This window comes from Parus major, chromosome 1A (genome assembly GCF_001522545.3).
Source record: "Parus major isolate Abel chromosome 1A, Parus_major1.1, whole genome shotgun sequence".
Lineage (NCBI taxonomy): Eukaryota > Metazoa > Chordata > Aves > Passeriformes > Paridae > Parus > Parus major.
Window position 1 is genome coordinate 52,907,667 of NC_031773.1, and position 21,522 is coordinate 52,929,188.

At 40.8% G+C, this 21,522-nt stretch overlaps 1 protein-coding gene across 1 annotated transcript in view; it reads left to right on the forward strand.

The window, feature by feature from the left end:
• LOC107204189 (tyrosine 3-monooxygenase-like) overlaps positions 1 to 21,522 on the forward strand; it is a 29,764-nt gene that overhangs the window by 5,194 nt on the left and 3,048 nt on the right. The window contains exons 4-11 of the mRNA XM_015627002.2: positions 145 to 212; positions 1,371 to 1,421; positions 4,989 to 5,134; positions 9,646 to 9,781; positions 10,416 to 10,485; positions 12,175 to 12,231; positions 15,177 to 15,272; positions 20,619 to 20,752. Coding sequence (XP_015482488.1) covers positions 145 to 212; positions 1,371 to 1,421; positions 4,989 to 5,134; positions 9,646 to 9,781; positions 10,416 to 10,485; positions 12,175 to 12,231; positions 15,177 to 15,272; positions 20,619 to 20,752 — 758 coding nt within the window. The remainder of the gene's footprint in view (positions 1 to 144; positions 213 to 1,370; positions 1,422 to 4,988; positions 5,135 to 9,645; positions 9,782 to 10,415; positions 10,486 to 12,174; positions 12,232 to 15,176; positions 15,273 to 20,618; positions 20,753 to 21,522) is intronic.

The window sequence follows — 21,522 nt, forward strand, 5'->3', positions numbered from 1 at the left end:
ACAATGTATAATAAATGGGCAGCAAGAATTGGGTGGGGAGCCTGTACTTCCCACAGATCCACTGGTGGTTCTGATGACTTCTGCATATGCCCACAGACCTCTGATAATGTAAAACTTTTTTTTCCTGATTATTTTCTAACCCAGGGATACTCTGACCTGGAGTATAACAAACGGAGAGCATTCTTTGCCGACCTGGCCTTTAAGTACAGAGCGTAAGTACAAAGCTGCTGAAGGGAAAGTTTAATGGTCCTCGTGTGCTTCCATGTGCAAGAAATGTCAGAGATGTGATATTTTTGTCAATGTATCTGTGGGGCCACTTTTGAGACAACAAATTTCAGCCACAAAAGCTTTCACTCCATATGAAATAGACTTTTGTGGTGACACAGCAAATACATTTTATGACAAAATCTTAAGATTGCATTCACATATCCCAACCCAGTGCTGGATTTTGTTTTAGCAGAAATGATTGAAGTATGACCCTTTGTTTCAATTTTCAAGCTCCTTTAAGGACCCAGTCCTGAGCTGAGGCAAATCTTCTTCAAGGAAATTTGAAGAACAATGTTTATGAACATATTTTTGACAGTGGAAAGTGATTTATTATTTTTGTTATTTGCATTTTAAATGTCTCTGTCCATGCACACTAACTACTTAAAAATGTAAAAAGCTCTCAGTTCTTGTGTAAGTGATGGAAAATGTTTCTTTATGTGTAAACCTTCACCAGAACTACACTGCTTTCTGACAGGGTAAATCAAAGGTATAGGTACAACTGGTTGTGGATTATCAACTGCGTGGTGAAGTCTCCAAAGTTTAGTGAGACTTCTGAATAGAGTTTTCTCTCCTCCATCAAGTATGAGGGTCAGCACAGCTCAGAACTGCCCAAGAGCAGAACTGAACTGACTCAGAGTAGTGAGCAGAAAAGACCACCCATCAGAGAATCAGTGCTAACCACGCAGCGAACGCCTGGGCAGCGAGCTCTGTGCTCCTGGGTTTATGAAAGCTTCCCAGTGATGGTACTGTGCTGATCACATCCTCCAGGGAGGGCCCCTCCAGGCACACACTGTGTGATGCTTGCTAGAGTGCCTTCAGCAGAGGTGATGGCAAGCCTGGAGGTCTCTTATTCCATCTGTGAGCCAGAGCACAGCTCCTGTTCTGACACAGCCTTCTGTTTCCTCCCCACATTGTAACAGAAGAGAGAACACCCACATTAGAGCCAACCAAGACAAATAGACAGTTCCTCATTTATTATTTTGCTGTTTCTATTTTCATTGAGGCAAAAATTCATGGTGCAGGCAAAAAAAAAAAACAACAAAAAAACTTGGAAACTGAACTTGAAATCTTGAGACGTGTCACATTTCTTCTCTTCATTACAGAGGAGACCCTCTACCTCACATTGAGTACACAGCACAGGAAACAGCAACTTGGTGAGTTTGGTACTTATCCATTCCATAGCAGTCCCAGGAAAGACTGGACATGTGAGACAGCTATAACCTTTTAAAAAATTAATAATTGATGAATAATTTAAAAATTATTCATCCCCCCCATTTTACTTGTTGGCTAAATGTCATCTTTTGGTCATTTGTTTTGCAGAAAGCCATTCTCAGGGCTGGTCTTAACTATTCAATTCCTAGAGCAAAATGCATTTTCCTGACTATCTCCCTGCCTGCAGATCCCATCAGGATACCAGAAACCAGAAAATAGCTGGACCCTATAGAATAACTTTTTCTAACTCATCTCTAATTCACCATAGCTATGGTGCTGGCAGAAATACCACATTTTCAAATGTGTTACCAGGAGAAAATGCCCACTCACAGGACAGAGATTTGCTCAGAGGATATGACTAATTCAGTATTCACAGGACAGAGGAGCCTTGCTTGCTCTCCTTCGAGTATTCATTGCTTTTAACATGAATATGTATCATTTTCTCAAACTGAAGGTAGAGGAGATTTTTAAATACCCTTCTAACATACATTATTTACACTGTAAAAGGGCCTTAGATATCATATTAAATGATGGTAAGTTACTTTTGCAAGGGTGCAGCATTGCTTTACTGGGGCTTTGTTTCTCCTGAAGATCTGCCACTCAAAAAAATAATCCCCAAATATTCCAAAACCCCCAAAAAAACCTAAAACCCCACAAATGAATTAATCAAAATTAATTCAATTCAAATTATTTTTTTAAACATTATGTGAAGTATGTGTCAGATTTGAAAGAGAGCAGAGTTCTAACTTCAAATCCCTCTGTTTCCACTGCCTCCCACTAACTTTAAAACATATCAGGAAGGAGCAGTAATTTCACATTTGTGTGATACTGCAAAGCATTAATATGTCCAAATGTCTCAAGTAAGAGCAGAGTCCTGGGATTGTGCAAGGTGCACATAAGAGAGAGTCTTTGTTCAGAAATTTAAATGGAAAGAAAGCCTAAAGCTGGGGGAAAGGAAGAAGGAAGATCTCGTTTTCTGGCTGTGCAACTGAAAACCCTGGAACTTAAGTATTTTGCCCTAAATCGCATGCAAAGTTTATTCCAATGCTGGGATTTAAATCCATAAAAGTAGATGTCTCATGCCAGAACCTCAATCACACTGCCATCCCATCTCTTTCAATGCTTACTTAATTTTAAATAGAATCTACTGTGCCACAGAAATCCATGGCCACATAAAAATCTTGCATCCAGCTCATCCAGGAGGACACATTTTTATTAAGCTCAAATAGGTTTTTATAGCATCTTTCAATAGTCAGAGATTGATGGTCAGTGTCATGCTCTTGATTACTACCACCAGCCAACAATCTTGGCATGGGATGTCGTGTGGGAATGTCATATTTAAGAAAATTTAATTTTGTGTTCTTTCCTGTTTTTCTCTTTTGTGGCCAACCTTCGTCATTCCAGCTCTTCTCCACCTAGAATTAGATCCATTATGGCAACAGAATAGGTTTTTAAAGGAGTATCTTCCCATTTCCCTAAACAGCCAACCCCAGGTTTTCTTGTTATGTAAAGCTGTTTCCAAAATTAGCCTTCCCAATTGTTATCACAGCCCCCTGAGGCTGTGCCCTGAGGTCAGCTGCTACAGCACAACTCAACTGAGCCCTGTGCAGTTGCAGGGGAAATTTGCAGCACAGATTAAATTCCCTCGGTGTCACTATGAGGAGTTGCTGGATGCCTTCAGTTTGCAGCAACATGGTTGTAAAAATGAGAACCAAGGCAGCCAAGAAATATGAGTTTAGAAAACAGAGGGTACAGAAGATCTGAGCTTTTGTTTTCAAAATGACTTCTTGGAAGGAAGGCCCTGAAACTAAGTAGTCAGAGATGCCACATGGTAAAAGCTGTGTAAAAAAAATGGAGAATTCAGCAGAAAATTATGGGGATGCACCTGTCACATCTTCCTAATGAAACTGAATAGTGCAATTTTTTTTTTTTTCCTGAACAATAAGGAAATTTACGTAAAATGAGGTTAGAACGCCTTTAAAGTTATTCAAGCATCTGGCTCCATCTTTTTTTAGGATGCTCCTTTCTAGAGTATTTCATAAACTGTGCTTCCAGCAGTTCTTTCATAGCTGCTATTCTCTTGACTTTGGAGAGTGCACTTAGATGATTGTCTTAGAGGAACACTTAGCTTTGGATAATTCATCACCGCTCTCTGGGTCCGCTTGCATTTCTGTGGTAGCCAATGTTTGGACACTCAGCAGAATGACACTTTGATAAAAGAGAACATATGTGCAGAAGTGTAAACAAGCCTGCTCTCTCTAGGCTCCAGTCTGGGCATGGACCCTGTCCTGGTTCAAATCCCACACAGCCCCACTGAAGTCAGTAGTATTCTATGAGGAAATAAGCCAGGGCAACACTTGAGTGCTAGTCCTCCTCATTTTTTCCTAATTCCTCCATGGAAATGGCCCAGTCTCCCGTGGCTTTTGCAATAGTGACAGCAGCCACTGTTTCCCTCTGTTCTTGTAACTTTTTTTTCCTCCTAAGGTTTTCCTCCCCCGCTCCATTCTGGTTCATTACTCCCACACTGTGGAAGACATTCGTACAAATAAGGAGCCATTACCAGGGACTGGCTATCATCGCCATAGCAACAACAGCATCACAAAAAAGAGAATAAATATAATAATAATAATAGTGAAAAATAAAAATAAAAATTACAAAACCAGTGAAGGATCATTTCCCGTACCCAGCATTTCCAAGAATGATCTCAATTTTCATAAAACAATGTTTATAAAGTTGTTAACACCCTAGGGCCATGTCTGAACAAAAATAACCATTTCTATAAGGTTCTTTGCCATCCTATTACTACTCGCTTATTTTGCAACAGCTAAATATATTCCAAACCACAACTCTAAATCCAAACACCATCAAGTTTGTGAGAAGCTTAAAGTCTGTGCCCAAATCAGGTTACATATATCATTTTCAGCTGGTGTCTTTTTGTGTACTGGGATAAATGCTTCAAGAAGCTGGCAAATCTTTCAAACACATAGACCATGCCAGGCATTTTGAACTGCAAAAATACAACCTCTTCACCTGTCCAGACATTACTCTTTAGTAACAGAAAAAGTGCTTTTTCCAGAGGTTTTAAGAGACAAATCTAGGCTAGGCTTTGGGGTGGAAAAGGAGGGACCAGAATTTCAAGTTGTACCCCAGCATAGAAAGGAGGGGAATGCCTGATTCATTCCATTCTTGAACTGAACAAGATAATATCCCAGACTCAGCTCTCTCCCTGGGATTTCCCTGATGCCTCCAACACCCTTAGAAAGAAGGTGCCTAATCTGTCCCCGAATTAGAGTTCTGTAACATTAAAGGACACCTTCTGAAGGAAAAGTGGAACAAAAAGCTGTAATGGTTTGCTACATCCAGCCAGCACCAGCTTTCAAGTGCCAGGTGTCCCAAGCTTATACCATGATGTGTGCTGGGGGTTTACCTCTCTCTGTGGATCTGTAGATGGTAAAAATAAGCACTGTTTTATTGAGGTGTTCTCATGCTGTCCTGTTTTTGATTTTCAGGAGAGAAGTCTACAGGAAGCTGAGGAGCCTTTACCCTACTCACGCCTGTACAGAGTACCTGGATGCTTTCCAGCAGCTCGAGAAACACTGTGGCTACCGAGAGGATAACATCCCTCAGCTTCAGGACGTCTCCAGGTTCTTAAAAGGTCAGCCATTATAAACCATGGTTTATTCTAGGGCTCCCTGCATATGTCTGTGCACCACAAACCATTTCCTAGGGAGCAGGCTGGTGAGCAGAGCTGATGAGCTGTAGTGTTCCCTCACACACAGGGAGATGTCGCACGGAACGCTCGTGCCAGGCACATCCAGGAACCAAGCTGTAAGTTTGTGTGTCTGCTCTGTGAGGGGCTGCAGCTGGTGTGGCACTAACCAGCTAATCCCAGTACTAGCAGCACTACAGTCACAGCAGACCCTGCTCAGCACCACTTCCACACAGCCTTTCTATGGGCTTGGCTCTGTTTTGTGCTTCGATAGCCATGCTGACAATAAAACCCAAACACAGGTACCTGGTACCTCTCAAGTACGCTCTTTTCCTGATCCACCAAGCACAATGGGGATGTGTGCTAGAGAAAATGATTTCCAGGAGATCCTGCTTATCCATCAGCAGTCTCCCTGAAACAGCTCTGCTTCTTTCTGTCTCCGTCAGAACTTGTCACACCAAACTCTTTGGTGCCTACCTTGTGGCTGACAGGAGAGCACGAGGGCTGTGGTGCTGGTCCTTAGAGGCACGAAGAGGTGACCTTAGAAAAAGGACACACAGGTTTGCTAGGCTGACCTGTTAGCTGGGGGATGACTAGCAAGGAGCAGGAGAGTAAGAGATCCTGCATTATTTTTATGAAGCCACAGGCTGCATGGATTCCCAAGGTCAGGTGCTTTCCATAAACCACCTGATTATCAAGAATTACTAAAGAAAGGTGATCTCTAAAGCCTCCTCCTCAGTGAAAAGATGTGCCAGAGAGAGGACATTATTATAATAAATAATTATTATTATTTATTAAATAATCAATGAAAAATATGGCTTAAATTTAAATAAATTGTATCAAAATAAAATAAAATAGTCAGGAAGTCAAGTTTTCTAAGACTTTGGCCTTTCTCATGAAGATAAAGCTACTTGATGACAAGGCTTTTATTGCATATTTAGTGTAAGGGAAGGGAGGGTGGCCATGTGAAAATCATCTTCCATGAACACCACTGCACCCAGCTGTGGGAATTTTTCTGTGTAGGCATTATGTATCTTCTCATGTATTCTCACTTCTATTCAACTACCCATCTTACTCTTATAATAACCCTATACATCTATATATCTATATATATACATTATATATTATACATTATACATATTATATATTATTATTTATAATATATTATATATATATAGTGTTATAATAACCCTATATATATCCCTCTTATATTAACTGGGCTGATAAATACTTTTTCTCTTGAAGTAGTTGATCTCATTTAATTTACACTGTAGCTGACAGCAGGGAGCTCTAGGAATTGTGATTCTGACTTGATTATCACAGATATTCATATCCTTTAAGTGAATCAGGTGATTTCAAAGTGGGAGAATTTAGGATAATGTAAGACTGTCCTGCCATAATTCTATTTGTATTGCTCCTGTTAGTTGACAAGATTTAATTGCCTGGAGTCTGCTCACTTCCTTGACAGGCTCTGGTTCTAAATTTTCTCTGTGTCATAAACAAAACAAAACAAAGTAAACAGCAGCTCTGAAAAACCTGCCAATAATGTTTGGAAAGATGTCCTCTGTGAGTTTTAACTCATTTACTATAAACACAAGGTGTCTACTATAAGCTAATTGTATGGTCTAACTGGGAAAGAATATCAAGCATTTCAGAGACATTTAATTCCATTCTGAAATGGAAAGCTAAGGAAAATGTTAAATAGTTCTTGGGACCAGTGGTCCTACCCTCATAAAACTACAGATTAAAATTGGATTATTTTAGCCTACAGGTTATGCATGACTGAAACAAAATTTTTTCAGAAGAGCTGTGTTAAGAGCTAGATACAATTAAGTGTGAGGAAACAATTTTAGTCCTATTATATTAGGCTTTGAACTGATATCTTGGCTTGCTTTCCTCTAACAAGGTCATTTCACTATGCAGAATACTTTCTAGAATAGCATGAAAACTGACATCATTGCAAGGCCCAAACTGAGTCTGAGTCAGAAACACCTGCAAGGTCTAAAATCTGACCAAATGTTAAAGCATGTTGTTAAGGGCATTGTCCAAACTCCTCTCAAATGCTGTTAGGCTTTGAAAATTGGTCATTTCCAATTCTCTAGGGATCCTCTTCCAGTGTTTGACCACCCTCTCAGTAAAGAAATGCTTCTGAATATCTACTCTGAACCTCATCTTGCACAGCTCTGAAAAATAATAAAACATGGGAGGCACAGAGAGACAGGGATAACCTGGAAAGAAAGTGATCATGTTAAAACCAGCCAGATAAACTTCCATCTTCTCTTTAACTTAGCAGTATCTGTGAACATAAGAAAGCAATTCCTTTTGATTCAGTATGAGATTTGTCTGCTAGTAGCTATTAGGCTGGTTTGAAGAGAAATGAACTGTACTTCATGAATATTTAATAATTACTTAAAGGGAATGAAGAGGTTAACAGTGCGATAGTTTACACATGACAAGTGTTTTTCCAAAGGGTTAACTAGAGGAACCTAGGCACATCTTTCTTTCTAGGAAAGATGTTTGGATTTAGGCAGTCATTGTGCTCCACAGCTGGAAGAAATTACAGCCAGTGAACTCAAGCAAACTCACACTACAATGCACAGGCTGCCTGTATACACCGGGTTTTAGGCCAAGAATTAAGCCTTGCAGATCACTTTAGGTCAACTGCTCAAGACCTTCTCTGCAATGCACTTTGATTTCCCAGATCTTTGGGCAGCAGGTCCAACCAGCCACACCCCCAATTCTCTACTGATTGCTGGTTTTATTGTGCAGTCATGAACTAGAAGTTCAGATTTTGCAGATATTACCTTCAGCAGATAACTTTTTCCTAGGGCTTTTCGAGGCAACTGGCCAAGTCTGTTCCATCAGCAGACTGTCTGATTCACTGGCCTCTATTTAAAAGGACATCTAAGGGAACACAAGCTGTAATTTTCATTTTCCCTCCTTCTCCTCCAACATGGATGCTAAAGCTATATAAATTCCCCTAGACTCTTTCATAGTCCTTCCAAGACTGAATTATTAAGGTCTTGGTTTTCAATATATTTTTCAGCTAGTGCAATTTTCACTTCACTCAGAATTCAGCCCAAAGATCACCAGATTCTGAAATTTTTATATTCCTCTGGACTAGATCAGAAAATAGATAAAGGTAGATACATAATTTCTATAGGTTTTTTTTTTTTAAATTGCTCATTTTCAGGCAGTTCTGTACTAATTACCTTTGAATTTGAGTGGAGCAATAGAAGAAACTGTGACAAATGCCCACCATCTAGTCCATCACAATGTCAGGAAGAAACACTCCTTGCTGTCCTCTCTTTCCTATATTTCTTTATATATTTTGTCACTTTTTAAAATTTTTTTCTTTTTTTCTTTCTCTGGGTGTTTTGTTTTGCTTTTTAATGGAAAAAATACTGATAGCCTGACAGAGTAAGACAAGAAATTCTGGAAGAAACATGAAAAAACAGATCAAAACAAATCTTGAAAATGGCTTAGTTTCTGGGTGGGATTTTTTGTTTGTTTGTTTGTTTGTTTACACAAAAAAATGGAAAGAAAACATTATAGGCTTCATGACACAATAGAATATGGATAAGGAATTGAGAATAAAGCCATTTCTGACGTTTTTTTTTAAATGCAGTGTTATGCTTTAAAGAAGACGAGATGTCATTTATGGGAGCTGAGAATGCAGCACATTTTGAATATAGGACTTCAAAAATATTATCATTGGCTCACTTTGAAAGCAGTGATTTTCAATTTTCTTAGCTTTACAGACCACCAACATGTTTCCCATGGAAATGTAGTCTGAGTTCTATTGACCACCAGACTGGTTTTTTTTTTTGTTTTTTTTTTGTTGTTGTTGTTGTCTCTCAGAGTCCTTTCTTGGTAATTCAGGGTGCTCTGGGGTAACACAGGATGTACAAGCTGAAATCACAGTGCAAAAGTGTTGCATTCTTCTGTCCTGTTTCATGGACTTGTGCAAAGCAAAACTTGTGCAAAGCCTATGATCACATCACTGAGAGGCTGTGGAGTGAGTTCTAGACAAACAAAATGTCAAAAAAAAGAAAAAGATAAGGAAAAAAGGAAAAGAAACCAGATGCAGGTTCTGTTCCCTGCTTGATCGTAAGGACCACGTGTGACCTCAGACACACCACTGTCATGTGGAACACAGATTAATTGTGTGTATATGTGCAAAAATGGGCACTGAGGTGGGCAGTACCCCCACACCTCGGGACATTGCTGTGTGAATACACACAGGATGGATGGATGGGTGACTCCATGTTGCAGGAACTGGTCCTGCACCAGCACAGGGGCACATCAATAATGATAAGCCAAGGTGTGCCTGCGGTGCCTGGTGGAGGGAACTATTCCAACAGAGCAGGAATGATCCCTGAAACTACTTAGCTAAGGTAAATGTGTTTCTAGTTAACCCTAGAAACAGCTGAATTTGGTGTCCCTTCCCTCTGCAGAGAGAACAGGTTTCCAGCTGAGACCAGCTGCAGGACTGCTGTCTGCTCGTGACTTCCTTGCCAGCCTGGCATTCCGTGTCTTTCAGTGCACACAGTATATAAGGCATTTCTCTTCTCCTATGCATTCCCCAGAACCGTAAGTTTGATGCCCTAATTCCATCCTTCTGAATGTGTTTGGGATCATTCTCTTGGGACTGGCCCTGGACTTCCATCCAGTAGTCCACAGAATGAAACAATTTGAGAAACTGGTAGCCGGAGAGTTAGAAGGGGAAGTCATGCATGAGAGGGTGTGGTTCTCTGTCTCTTGCAAAGTTGTCTGGGGAAGGAAAAGACTGAAGAATATCTGGTTTAATCTTTTCATCCTGCCTTCAGTTACCATCTGCTGGGGTTTGATTTCCTGCTGTGAAACTCTCCCAGTAAGTGCTGGCCAGACAGCAGCAATTACATTTCATGAGAAATTACAAGTTCACACAGACGCTTTTGTTGTATGCTGGGACAAAACAGGGACCTTTCAAAGATGTTGTGACATAGAAGCTTAGTGCCCATGCCATCCCAAGGAGACAATAGACAAGGTGGCAGGGGGCAGCTGGCTGCCTGTGGCCCAAGGGAATGCTCTGATCCTTGCAGAGCCAGGCGAGGTGTGGAGGCAGCCACTGGAGCAGCACTCACACCAGCTCCCTTTGGGGTCTATTGGCTAAAGTCCTTCACAGGAATTCATGAAAGGCAGGAAAGGACGCCTTTAATAAACAAGAAGGTCACTTATTTTCCAGAGACTGCTGCCATGAGTTGTTGGGTCATGTTCCCATGCTGGCTGACAGGGAGTTTGCCCAGTTCTCACAGGTAAGAACATTTTCTGCTGGCTCTTTAACCACCTGCTCTGGACAGCAGGCCAAAGGGGCCTCAAATACACACAGCTCACCATGAAATGCAATTTTAAGACTGGATTGTGCCTGAGTCACGACCTCCAGGTGTGGTGGGCTAGCAGCAACCTGGGTTTCCTCCAAGGGAGTGGTAGCACTGCTCCCTACAGACACAGTGTGAAAGGAAGGGCAGGCAGAGCTTGTGGGACTTCTCTGTGGGAGGGCTGTGTCACTCTGGAGAAGGATGCCTCTGTGGGGCTGGAGTCTGAGCTCTGCTGACCGAGCTCCCCTGGCTTCCTGTCCTACAGCACGTGAACCTCCACAGCACCAGCTGCTGAGCCTCCAAGCTGGTTCTGTCTCTGGATGTACGTTCTTGTCTCACAACAGACCTTAATTGTGTCCATCACCATGTCATTCATCAGAGTTGTTTTTCCCTTTACAACTCACCAGATTCTCACAGCATTGCTCACACTGGTGAGGAGGCTCCAAAAAGCAAACAGAGCTTCTTTGTACAATAAGGGGCTGTTTAGTACGAGCAGTCAGTGTCAGACCCAGCTGAACTCAATGACCTCTCATAATTAAAGACCCCAGAACTACGAATGTTCCTGAAAACCATAGCAGGGGGAAGAAGATATCTCATTGTTCAGGCTTATCAATCAGTGGACAGTGTGGAAACTGATGATAAGATCAGAGATGATGTAGGTATCAACATGATGTAGATCCCTGAAGAAAATATCTTTAAAAGAAAATCAGTTCACCTCATATGACGTAGTTGCCAGTTTTATCAGCTTGAATACATGCCAGTAACCATTTTGATCATAAATATTGGTTATTAACAGAATCAGAAGAGCAGTACTTTAAGTTTCCTAGTTATATATAATTTATTCTGGAAGAAACAAGTTCAGTTCAATGCCGGAACTTAAGACACATTGGAAAAAAAGAGATTACAGCATCTTCAAAGCTTTCAATTTTCTTCTTTTCCTATCAATAACACAGACTATACAACATGAGATCACATTCAGTGAATTTTCACACTTCACTTTTTTGTCCCCAGAAAGTATTTTCACAGTTGAAATTCACCCCATGAACATTCTTTTTCACTCCATTCAATATGAGACGATGAATGGCTAAAATGCCCTAATTCTGTTTGTTTGTTGCATGATATGGCTCCTGGGATAGCAAAGAAGAGACATCTACAGATTCCTATTGTGAGAGTAACATTTAACAGGGAGAACAGATGAAAGTGATCATCCCTGATCCCCAACAGAATCACCCCTGCACAGATCTGACCCTCTCATAAGGGCTGCCAGAGTGAGGGACAGAAAGGTAACGACGAAGATAAAACCCACCTTTGCTGTCCTTCCTTCTCATGCCCTCCTGTAAATTTTTGCCTGGTGTAGATAGTCCAGCATTAAGACAAGAGATGGTTAATTTTACACAGAGAACACTGAGGATTAAACACTCATCTAATGTGGCTCCCAGTGGTATGTAGCTGGGGGCCAGGGAGAGGTAGGCATCCTGGAAGCCATGGAAGGTCATTTTGGGTGACAAAAACAATGAATAGTTCATGCTATTCATGCTAGAAATGATGTGGCCCTCCCCCTCTTTCTCTCCCTTGGGCTGAATAATCACACTAGTGTAACACTGTCTGCTTGCTTACTTGCTTTAGGATATTGGACTGGCTTCTCTTGGATCATCTGAAGAGGAGATTGAGAAACTGGCCACAGTAAGTACAGATGGCCGTTTAATATTGGAGGCAAACCCCAAACGATTCACTGCATATCCCTTGCTGTGCAGGGAAGGCTCTTTTTGTGTCTCAGATTGTCTGCAGAAACAGGAGCATCAGCAGGATTGTCTCTTCACCTCCATAGTTTAGGAAGGTGCTGGAGCAGGGACTGGATTCCCTCTGGGGAGCTCAGAATGGTGTGATTCCATCAGGAAATGCTTACACTTCTTTATTTTATAAGAATATATTTCTTAAGCTGAGTCTTTTCAATTTCAGGCACAGGATGGTCCCAACTCACATTCCAGATTCATCTAAAACACTAGATACCCAGTGGGATACCTGTATTTTCTCCTACACGAGGTGCAGGGAACCATCAGAATTTCATTCATCCCATATTCATTAACCCCACCAAACAGGTGAACACGTAAAAGCAATTTGAGAGCAGGTACTGCCACTCAGTTCTGAGTCACTAGGCTGCCTGCAATTGTCAAAACAATTTGTACAGCCCATTACTGCCATCTTAGCTTGTTCTGAAACTTGTCTGGAGGCCAGGTGATATTTTCTTCTGATAATGGCAACCATTTACCAGTCTTGATGACTTTTTCAGAGGAGGAGAGGAGACGTACCCTCACCAAGTGAAACGCATTTAGTACAGGTAGTGAATGAGCGGAGAATGTCACTCCTGAAGTTCCCAATCCACAGTCCCACTCAGGAAGGAGATTGTGGATCACCTAAAATCCATCTGCACTTATCCACCCTTGGGTTAGGACTAAGTAAGACTACCATTATTTTGGAAGATTGCTACAAGTGCTGAATCCTTTATAACTTCATCCAGGTCCTGGGCTGGTGATGTGAGGAGACAGTGGCAGTGACAGTCCACATTTCCTCTTCTACTATCTGGGTCTAGAGAGGCTAGAGTGAGATTAAGATCCATGCCTTTTCTAGGTTTAAAAACATTTTAAGTCCCAGAGAACCATTTTATATCATTCCCCAAGTCGTGGTGAGATGGGGTTAAGGCCTGTGGTTTAAAAAGCATTCTTCTGCAGGCAGCTCTTCCTGATCCCCAGCTGAATAGGCCTAGACAAGAGATAGGGTTAAAGTCAGTAGAATAATGGGTCTCATGTTTGAAACTTTGTATCATCTAGGATTTGGGGAGGTAGAACAAGGACACCTTTTTAAAGGGTTCCCTGCCATTCAGGGTCTGTGAGAATACAATTTTGTAAGTGTCGTTCAAGTATTCTCAACAGCAAACCTACTCTGGATTAAAATCCCAGTATTCAAATATTTAAAATTTATATACCTAATCTAGCCTGAGTTCCTTTTCTAAGAAGTGAAAATAGAGAAGAACCTGAACTGTATTCCTTATCCTGACATGACAATCTAAACACAATTTCTGTGTTTATCTCTGGAAGTCCCTGTCATTCTCTGTTCTTCATAAAAATAATTTTGGTAACTAGCTTAGAAGTTTCTTTAAAGAAAAAATCTCAAATTTTTTTGTTGCTATGGTCTAAAACATTTGTAAGACAAATTTTGAAATGCCATTATTTCATTCAGGCCCTTGACTTCTCTAAGCAGGTGGATCCATGCAGATGGGAAACTGGCAGTGTCCTTGTCATCCAGAATGCCACTAATACATTTTTTGTACTCTGTTGAAACAGTGAGAGCTTAAAAGAACCTCACTAACCAAAAGCCAAATACAGGATATCTTAAGAAACACCAAAAAGAATTCCTCCTCCTCTAATGTCTCATTTTGCAGTCAAAAAAGCCTCCTGCAAAATGAGAAAATACTCAAAAGACTTTTCACTGTGAAATAATAAGAATCAAGATTATTAACAGAATATAAACACATAATTATGTGCTGAACTGTAGAGAAAGCAACTCAGGATTCTGCAAAAGGAAATGGCATGTTATTTCTTCAGTGATAAATTTGAAGGCTAAAACCAAGTCCTCATAATGAAAAAGTGTTTGAGGGAGGGTGTGAGAAAGAAAGATAATTTATGAAAATAGATGGAATAATACAGAGCTCCCCATAGTTTTACAAATTGTCTATGGTTCTTTAAGCAGGATCCTGAAGATGCCATACCCATGAAGCCAAGGTCTGTCCCTGTGTATGAGGCAGAAAAGTGCTCTGTGTCTCTAAAGGAACCTTGAAGAGTTGTGAAAAAAGCCATATCCTTGAAATGCCTCATTTTCCATATTTACCATGTTTTCCCTTTGCTCAATGCCTATCCACCTTCTCAGGACACCAGGCTGTGCCCAGGACTTGTCCATTTCCTCAGATTTTATAATAAGGGAAGCACTAAGAGTTTGGCAGAGTCAAGAGTTGCTTTCATCCTGGTGTTGTCCAGCAGATAAAGGAAGTAGGGTCCTAAGCATGTTTTTATCACAAGAGAAGCCCAGAGAAATGTATCTTTGTTTGCTGCTGGAGCATGACTAACATACAATTGGCACAATATGGAAAAAGGCGTTCTTCAATTCTTCTGAGTGAGATCATACAGACAAAGAAGGAGGGAAACTCTCCTTTCAAGTACCTTTCCAAAGGTCTTGAACCTTCTGTCAGGATCTACTTGAGCTTCTGGGGGCTGTGGGTGGAAATCTGTCAGCTTCCACTGACTACGGTGACGCTCTAGGCTAAGAAGTTGCAGGGTAATTTGTAACATCTCCCAAAGAAAGCAAAGGATATGACTTTATTTACCCATGTATTATCATTCAAAATTTTATTATTTTTTTCCAAGTGGGACAACAAGTTTTGAAAAAATTCATTTTATGTTTAGCGTGTGTTATATGCTCAGAGGAAAAATTAATTTTCTTAAAATATGCAACTATAAAATTTGAAGATACAAAGATATTAAGGAACGAGGATAAAAGAATATTAATGGAAATATGAGAAGCTTAAAAATTCCTGCTTCTTCAGACTTTTTTTCACAAGTTCCTCTTATTCCCAGCTTTACTGGTTCACTGTGGAGTTTGGCCTCTGCAAGCAAAATGGATTGATCAAAGCTTATGGGGCAGGACTGCTTTCATCTTATGGGGAGCTGATGGTATGTGTCAAATGCATAGTATTGAAAGATTCCTATAATCCACTATCCTGCTAAAAGCAAACTGTGTTTTTCTACAAAAATTAATACGATTTGAAATTCAAATTTTTCTTTGACAAGGAAATAATTCTCCCTTCACAGAAGCTACTGAGTAGGTGGAAAGCTACTGTGGTATTGTACCTGTATTTCATCCAAGGAGACAAAATGCAGTGAAAGCAACCATCCCATCAAATATTAGATTTACTTCTTCCTGCTTCTGCCAGTAGTAATGCAGCTGAGTTTGACACAAAACTTGTGTTCCTTTCCAAATTACTCGCTAGAGGGCAATATTATGCCTATTATGAGCTTGGCTATTTTGTCCATGCTATTGGCATTCACACACACATGAACCAGAAAGGCACTGACTGACTGGACCAAATGAAGTGCAAAGAAACTGGAAATAGCATGGACACTGACAGAAAGAAATTGCTTTAGTAATTTTCATTCCTAAATACATTTCAAAACTAATGTCAGCTCTGGTTTTACGTAGATCAAAATCTGCGAGCACAGGTTTCATACAGCCTCGCTTAGGCAGATTAACTGTAGAAAGAGGACTTGTACACTTTTACAGAAAATGGGATTCCCCTCCTTTTGACCAAACAGCTGATAGGAGAGATATTGATTTCTCCTTAATTTTGAACAGCACTGATGCACGTGATCACTCTTTAACTCAAAAACCCTAAACTGGTATCAGTAGGGCTCAAATACTTCAAGCTTCGCAGATATCAGATGACTTTTTTTTAATTGGTAAGGGCCAAAGGAAAATATATACTACTCTTTTCAAGCATTTTTATAAACCAAAAACCTTTTTTTTTATTTTTTTTTTTTCATGGGAGATATATTTTAAGCTCAACACATAAACTCAGCAGCCTAACAGCCAGATACATGATACATTCACACAGAATTTTTTCTGAATTAGCATAGCTTGGACTCCCAGAACTGGAGATAGTTGGGTTGTCATGACAATAAACATTTTACAAAACTCTCCCGGTTGTGTACAGGTCAACTCACTTCCCAGTCAATTGACAGGAGGGAAAAAACCAACATTTTGATGTATCTCAAGGCATTTCAAGTAGGAGTCCCCCCAGAAGGGCAGCTGAAATTAACACACAGAAAGGGGAACCTTCCCAGACATCAACCTTCACTTTTACCACTTGCTGAGTTTAGCATTGTCTTTCCTCACAACACCTGCAATTTCTGAGATTTTTGTGAGGTAACTCTGTGGAGAGGTTTCTCTCTTGATAAGCTGAAAGCTCTGATGTTCATTGGCCCTCTAGAGGAGCTAACATCACCTCCTTTCTACATAGCAGCCTGATCTTGGCCTGATTGCTCATCAGCTCCACACTATGCACTGCTGAAACTACTGTTTATCTGGGAATATGTCAGTATTTCTTATATTCACTGACAACAAACAGGAAATGTAAACTTGTTTTTGTTTACCCAGTAAAACCAGAAATGTCCAGGCAAAGCACAATTCAAGGCAACATTTATTCTACTCTGCCTGGCTTAATATTTTATGGTTTTAAATCAAGTTCATTTGCATGCTAAGCAGGATAATAAAGGGCAGAGGTAATCATATTGCTGATATTTATGTAGCTTTTATAGCAATATGCAAGACAAAATCTATCTGATGTGTTTTCCCCCTTTTTCTGTTTAAATTTGGGTTAAATGAAGGTAAAAATCTGATCAGAAATGCTCCCTTTTGGTGTCTGGAGTAAAGTGCACCAGACTTGTACACTCTCTCCTCTATTGCCACTCTTTTCTTCCTCAGACACCAACAAGCTCTTCTGCTTTTGGTTAAAACCATAGGTGAGGACTGCTTGTGCACAAAACTGTGCTATATACAATAAAAAAATACAACTGCATCTCAAACTCCCTACCTCTGAGGCTGAGAGTGGAAGTCCTGACTGTTCCTGAGCTGATAAATGGCAGTTTCTTGTCATTACTTTTATCACTGGTAATTGTTGGGTAAAGCTACTGGATACACTTTTGATAAAGCTGGGTCTACCTCTGTGTTTATCCATCATATTACTGAAAATGCATGCAGGAGTGATAGCATTTATATTCAACAGGTAATGAATAGGATTATCCCCCTTCCAGCATGTTCACATTACAGCACCTAGGCTGGAAGATGGGCAAGCAGCTAACCAGCAGTTCTGCTGTGCACCCAGCAGAATCCCTTTGTGAGCTCTGCAAGTTCCTCCCTGTGCATCCTCTGGAACAATGACTTAGTGATTCTGTGAGCTTCACCTTGAGCTCCTGAAACTTGCTGTACACCAGTTAATTATATCCATGAACTTAAGTGCTGAAGTTTCCTTCTTTAGCTGACTGTTTTCATCTCATTGAATTTTACTGACAATAAAACTGAAATATAGAAATATTTCCATTTATTCATTCTAGTCTGCCTGAGCATCTGATTCTAACTTCAGTATAGGCGCTGGCAGTGTGGGTGAAGTGGTGAGGTTCACTACTTAAGCACCTGTTAGCAAATTGCAAACCTGTGGCAGCTGCTTCTTTTACAGCTGAAGAGAGAAAGCATGTGTAGTGCAGTGCCTGTTTCATAGAAGGGATTTTTATTTTTTTAAAATAAAGCAGTGTCTAGACAGATCTGTTAGAGAAGATGAGCACTGGAAGACAGTGAGGCTCATGGTAGACTTCAGTTTATTGCTCTAGATAGGTTTTGCTGCTGCTCGGCAGAAAGCCATTATCCAACCTAATAATTATCTGCCAGTCTTCTCAGAGGGCCCAGACACAGACTTCAGCATGGACCTCCCAGACTTGATTCCCTATCATTTAGCTGATCAACATATTTGGCACAGGCAGTGAAGTTTTGGCATTTTGTTGGCAGCGAATATAGCAAATGCTGTAGGAATCTCACTGCAGGTCATGTGTTGAAGGAGACAGACTGCAGCAGCCTGGGCAAGGGAGGGGTTTCCTTGTACCTGAAGGCTTCTAGGCCAGGAGTAGCAGAATGATTCAGTCACCAAGGAGGGGATAAGGGCATGAGTTACTGAGGTTAGATGGTTGGCTACAAGAAGATAACAACTAACCAGCAGGAAAGGGCAAGCAGCAGTCATCCAGCTTGTTATATGAGAACTTAGCATCAGCAAGAAGCCTGGGAACATCCCTGGACTGCAGCCTGGACTGCCTGTCTGTGGGTGTGTGACTGTAACCAAGGGAACCACATCCTGACTATGGAATCTTCAAAACATTTCCCTTCTCTCCACAGCACCCACTCTTACCAGTTTGAGCCCAGCTTCAGGTAGATAATTTCTGTGGATGAGTTGATCCTGCCCAAACTCAGGGCATAATCTGAGGGAAAAGCAGAGGATGAGAGGAAGAGCTTGACACACTCTTGCACTTGAACTCCTGTTATCTAACAAAGCATTTTGTAACAGCAGCTCAGTATCAGAAGGATAACCATCCCTGAGTCTAAAGTGAGCAGTTGTAATGGGTGTATGACTGCTGGCCAAACTTGCCTCCTCTGAACTGTAAGAATTCCTCCCCAAAAGCTCTCAGTATTGCACTGTTTATTTCACTATATTCTGTCAGCTGTTCTACATTATCCCAAATGCTTCTTCTGTTAACACTCAGCTGGACTCTGTCCTACATACTGTAAAATCTTATGGCTCATACCGCACTTCTGGCAACACTCAGTGCTACATATGCTTTTCTTGCAGCACACCCAGTACTTAACTTGTAGAGGCCTTTAAGGCCATCCGGTTTCAAGCTGAACTTCCACTGAAATCAATGGGATTTCAGTTCTGCTTCAACACTGACAGTATAGTGGGACCCCTGTCAGGTTTTGAGTTACTGAAATCTTTTCCCATTAGTTCCCCAGAGCTTCTAAGATTCTAAGAGCAGCCTCATGTTTGTGTACACCAACCATCTTAGATTGTATGAGTGCTATCCAAGGTTTACTCTTCAATTACACACTGCAAATGAAGAGCAAGAAAAACACCGTCTTTTATATATTCTTGGGGGGTTTTGGTTTTTTAGGTTTTTTTTGGTTTGTTTTCTTTAAAGCCTGGTATTTAATTCTGCACCAGTTCATTGAAATGCCTAAATATGTGCTTAAGAGTACTGTCTGAATTTTTCCAGCTAGCAGATTAAACTGAAAGTCTTGAGCAGCATCACCCACTCTTACCAGTTATTTACAAGTAATAATCTGAGAGGTGACATTTGGATTATAAAATGGTGAAGGGAGCCTTCTGAAGACTGGGGAAGAGGAGAGAAAGGGAAAGAGGCAGATCTCAGAGAAGGGTGGGTACTAAAAGATTGCCCCTAGGTGAATGGGGCCCACTGTCCAGTCTGAAGGTGGAAAAAAGGGTCTCGGCATGGATGGGATGCGTTCCTTTTTCCTTTTGGTTTGTACCCAGGACACTTCACCAACCTGGCCAGCTGGAGGCCCAACCAGCTTTTAGGCACATCTGTGATACAGTTGGAATGTCAGTGGGGCTGAGCTAGGTTTAAAGTACCTCACCTGGGTTTCAGGGGCAGACAAAGTGTTTGGGAACTCACTTTAAGCCTAAGCAGAGCTGCCTTCCCAGGACTCTGTGCAGGTGCCAAACGGGTGGCTGGTTTAAAGGGCATTTCCAGTATATGTAAACAAATGATATAGATGTACTTATGGACTGCAGTGTGGACAGAAGCAGCTTCTATAAGCCTCCTCTTTTCCTGGGGGGGACAATGTAAAAGAACTGGAGAAGAACATATAGAAGAACCTCTGTGGGTTCAAAAATACAAACGTGCACATGCAGTATGGTGTTTATTTATCTCTTGGACTTCAGGGAAGATTTTAGGCTGCTATATTGACCTGGGAGCTGTGCATAAAATACCAGAAGCATTCTGTCTTCTGTTCTTTGTTGCAGCAGGAAGCATGACATTTGTGACATGGGCTAGGGGACTTTAAAGTAATCCTAGACAGGTGTGCAAAACTTCTCTGATACTACTTGAAAAAAAGCAGCACGATTTTTTTTTTCTATTTATTTATAGAATATATAGGTATTTATATTTTGGGGGGTGGCATAGACTTTCCCCTCCCTGTCTGAGAACATAGCTGTGCTATCCAGCTGTACATCACTGTAATACAGGAAATACATATTTCTTTTTTCTTTTTTTTTTTTTAATCTTAAATACTTATTACTTGGTTTATTAACTGCTAATTACGAAAAACAGTTCTGACCTATGAAGGAACAGGACTTTATATTACCCCTAACTATTCACCAGAGAGAATTTCACAGCCCAGCAGGGACTAATTCTTTCTCTGTTCATTCACCTGCTCCAACCCGTGTTGTTCCTGCTACAAAGTATGCTTTGTCAAACAAGCCAGAGTACAAGCCTTTTGATCCAGAAGTGGCTGCAGTTCACCCCTATCAGGATCAAGCCTTCCAGCCTGTCTATTTTGTAGCAGAAAATATGGAAGATGCCAAGGTCAAGCTTCAGTAAGTAAAGAGTTTATGGGTGTTTTCCTTGTGGGGGCACACTGTGTTGATCCTTAATCTCAAATGCATCTATTACTATTGCAACAACCATGCCAGGCTATCTTGCTGCATCTGCATAGTGGCTTTTGTACAAGAAAAGTTAAGCAAGAGCTTGTGTATCTCAGAAAAGGTTCACAGAAATTCAGAATTCCTTTTTGCTATGCCCTGTCCCATGATTCATTTTAAAAATGCTTCATTTTAGCACCTTCTGAAGTAAATTCTGTAGTTGAACTGTAAGAGTGCAATCCCACCCTATGTTCTAGTCCATACAAACAGATCGTGAAGAACTGATTTACCCAAGGTCACATGGAAATTTTATGGCAGTCGCTGGAATTAACATGGATCAGCAGGGGGCTTAAAAACAAGACTGCCTTTCTCCTCTGATTATATCTTCACAAGAATCCAGAATCAGCATTCAGGGGGCAATCTAATTCCTACAAAGTATCTGTCTGCAAATAACATTATTCCAAGTTAGCTTCAGGTGCTTCTAAACACATTTCCTTAACCATGTGATGTTGTGCAGTAAGGATTTGTTTTTATTGTTTGTTTTTATTTTTTTTTTTTTAAGTAAGCAGGGTTTAAATTCTGGCCTTCATCTCCAACAGTTAGAACAACATGACCAATTCTGGCTGGAGGCAGGATGTTGGTTGTGGAGCTACCGGGGAGCATGTAGGAGCTGAAATGAGGAATTTATTAGAGGAAGAGAACCTGAGCCAGACTTTTCCTTACTC